At 33.5% G+C, this 1,714-nt stretch overlaps 1 protein-coding gene across 1 annotated transcript; it reads left to right on the forward strand.

Annotated features, from left to right (window-relative positions):
* The first annotated feature begins 282 nt into the window (after nt 1–282).
* Nucleotides 283–1,481, forward strand: LOC11422467 (uncharacterized). Its single transcript, XM_003589175.4, has 2 exons — nt 283–755; nt 920–1,481. Exons 1-2 carry the CDS (start codon nt 579–581, stop codon nt 1,367–1,369), a joined length of 627 nt encoding a protein of 208 aa, XP_003589223.1. The 5' UTR covers nt 283–578; the 3' UTR covers nt 1,370–1,481.
* Nucleotides 1,482–1,714: the final 233 nt, after the last annotated feature.

A 1,714-nucleotide genomic window follows, 5' to 3' on the forward strand; every position in this document is an offset into this window, starting at 1 on the left:
CTTTTTTTCTTCACCTTTTTGTTAGCAAAAGAATTATTCTATTCTTTTTCCTTCCAAAATCTTATGTATATGTATAATGAGAATCCCCTTTTATGTCATGCAAGTCAATTTCAACTTTAAAGACCACTTATCCCAAAATGTACCGACGCACTTGTCTCTTTCTGAATTATTTTTCACGAAATAATTTCAATTGGATAATAACTTATCACTAGCAATATCAGTTCGGTAGCATGTCTATTAAGCATGCCTTTAGCTTCAAGTGTAACTCTAAAACAAGCACTATGCATAGAAATAAACATGCATCAATTAAATTTTCTTAGGTGTTTACTATGTGTAGTTGTCAACCAAGCATTTAATTCACAAGTTGAATTTTCTTGCCATAAAGTGTATTATTTTAGGGCATTTTTAACTTAACTTTACCTTAAAGGACGGAATGCTTTAGTGGGGCTTCAATATTGCTGCAAGGCCACTATCAATGAAGCAGGTCAATTAAAGGATCAACACAAAATCAATTAGTTTTGTACCAATATATAAACATCTTGTATAGAAAAGTTGAACAATTTACTTTCAGTTTCACAATGGGTGTTTTCTACCATGAGGAGGAGCAACCAAACCATTCCAAGAGATGCAAATGCTTTGCAACTGCTCTGAAGGAGGTTTTCACACACTGTCAAACTTTTGGTCGAAGTCGAAGGCTTTCGACTACAAGCCTTGAAGAGGAGTTTCCAATTAGTGATCTTGATGAAGAACAGGAAGTATATTATACATTCACTTCAACCTTCAACCTTAAAATCAAACTATTTTTGAAAAACTAAGATACTTTAACATGATATATCAAGATATGTTTGTATATCGTAATGAATTCGACGTTAAACTTTGAAGTTTAAATAGTTATTGTTCTTTTGTGGTCTTTCCTCAGGTGATTGTCTCGGTGGTTAGAAGTCGAGCTATGGAGAAACAAAAGAACAAGCCAGGCCTACTGAGAGAGAGTTTTTCCTGGGTATATTCTCCTACAACAAGAGAATTATGTGTTACTGGGAAAATGGAACCAAAGGCAAAGGAGGGAGGTAATGAAGAACAAGGTGAAAAAGAAGAATTTTTGTCAGTTAAGAGCTGTTTCTCAATGTATTCTTCAAGTGCAAATGGGGAAGGATTTTATTCTGTGAAGACTAACCTTTCAAGATGTTCAAGCTTGAATGAGTTTGATTTGTCGGAATATTGGAAGCGTTCTATAATTCAGGAGTTTTGTCATTGTGAAGGATGGCCTTTCGGTCTCTGTCGTAAAGCTGTGTTACTTCCACCACTGCCTAAGTCACCATCTGAATCATGGTTGTATCGTAAAATACTATCAAGTACCAAAGTTACTTGAATTTTTATGAATGTACTTTATTGTTTTCTCGTATTCTGATTAAAGCCAGAAATGTAAGAATCAGAACTGGTTGAACATTATTGAATAAGGAATAGCACAAGCTTTGAAAACAGACTATATATGTAGTTATTATCTTGCAACAAACAATTGAAAGTTGACTTGTTAACTATGCTGACAAAATACATTCATATTTTTTCTTTTAAGTAACAAAACTTATATTAAAAAGGAATGCACAAGTATTCCAACCCTCATACAAGAGTAACCACAATAGAAAAGGCATACAAATACAACAATACAAAATCAAGACTGAAATAGACAAATCATCGGCTAACGATTTCTAGAGAT

Source organism: Medicago truncatula, chromosome 1, assembly GCF_003473485.1.
Source record: "Medicago truncatula cultivar Jemalong A17 chromosome 1, MtrunA17r5.0-ANR, whole genome shotgun sequence".
NCBI lineage: Eukaryota > Viridiplantae > Streptophyta > Magnoliopsida > Fabales > Fabaceae > Medicago > Medicago truncatula.

Excerpts from the sequence above, each read along its gene's own strand:
- LOC11422467 (XM_003589175.4), top strand. The coding sequence starts at position 579 with ATGGGTGTTTTCTACCATGAGGAGGAGCAACCAAACCATTCCAAGAGA. Across the intron at positions 756-919 it reads ATCTTGATGAAGAACAGGAA|GTGATTGTCTCGGTGGTTAG; the intron begins GTATATTATACA and ends GTCTTTCCTCAG.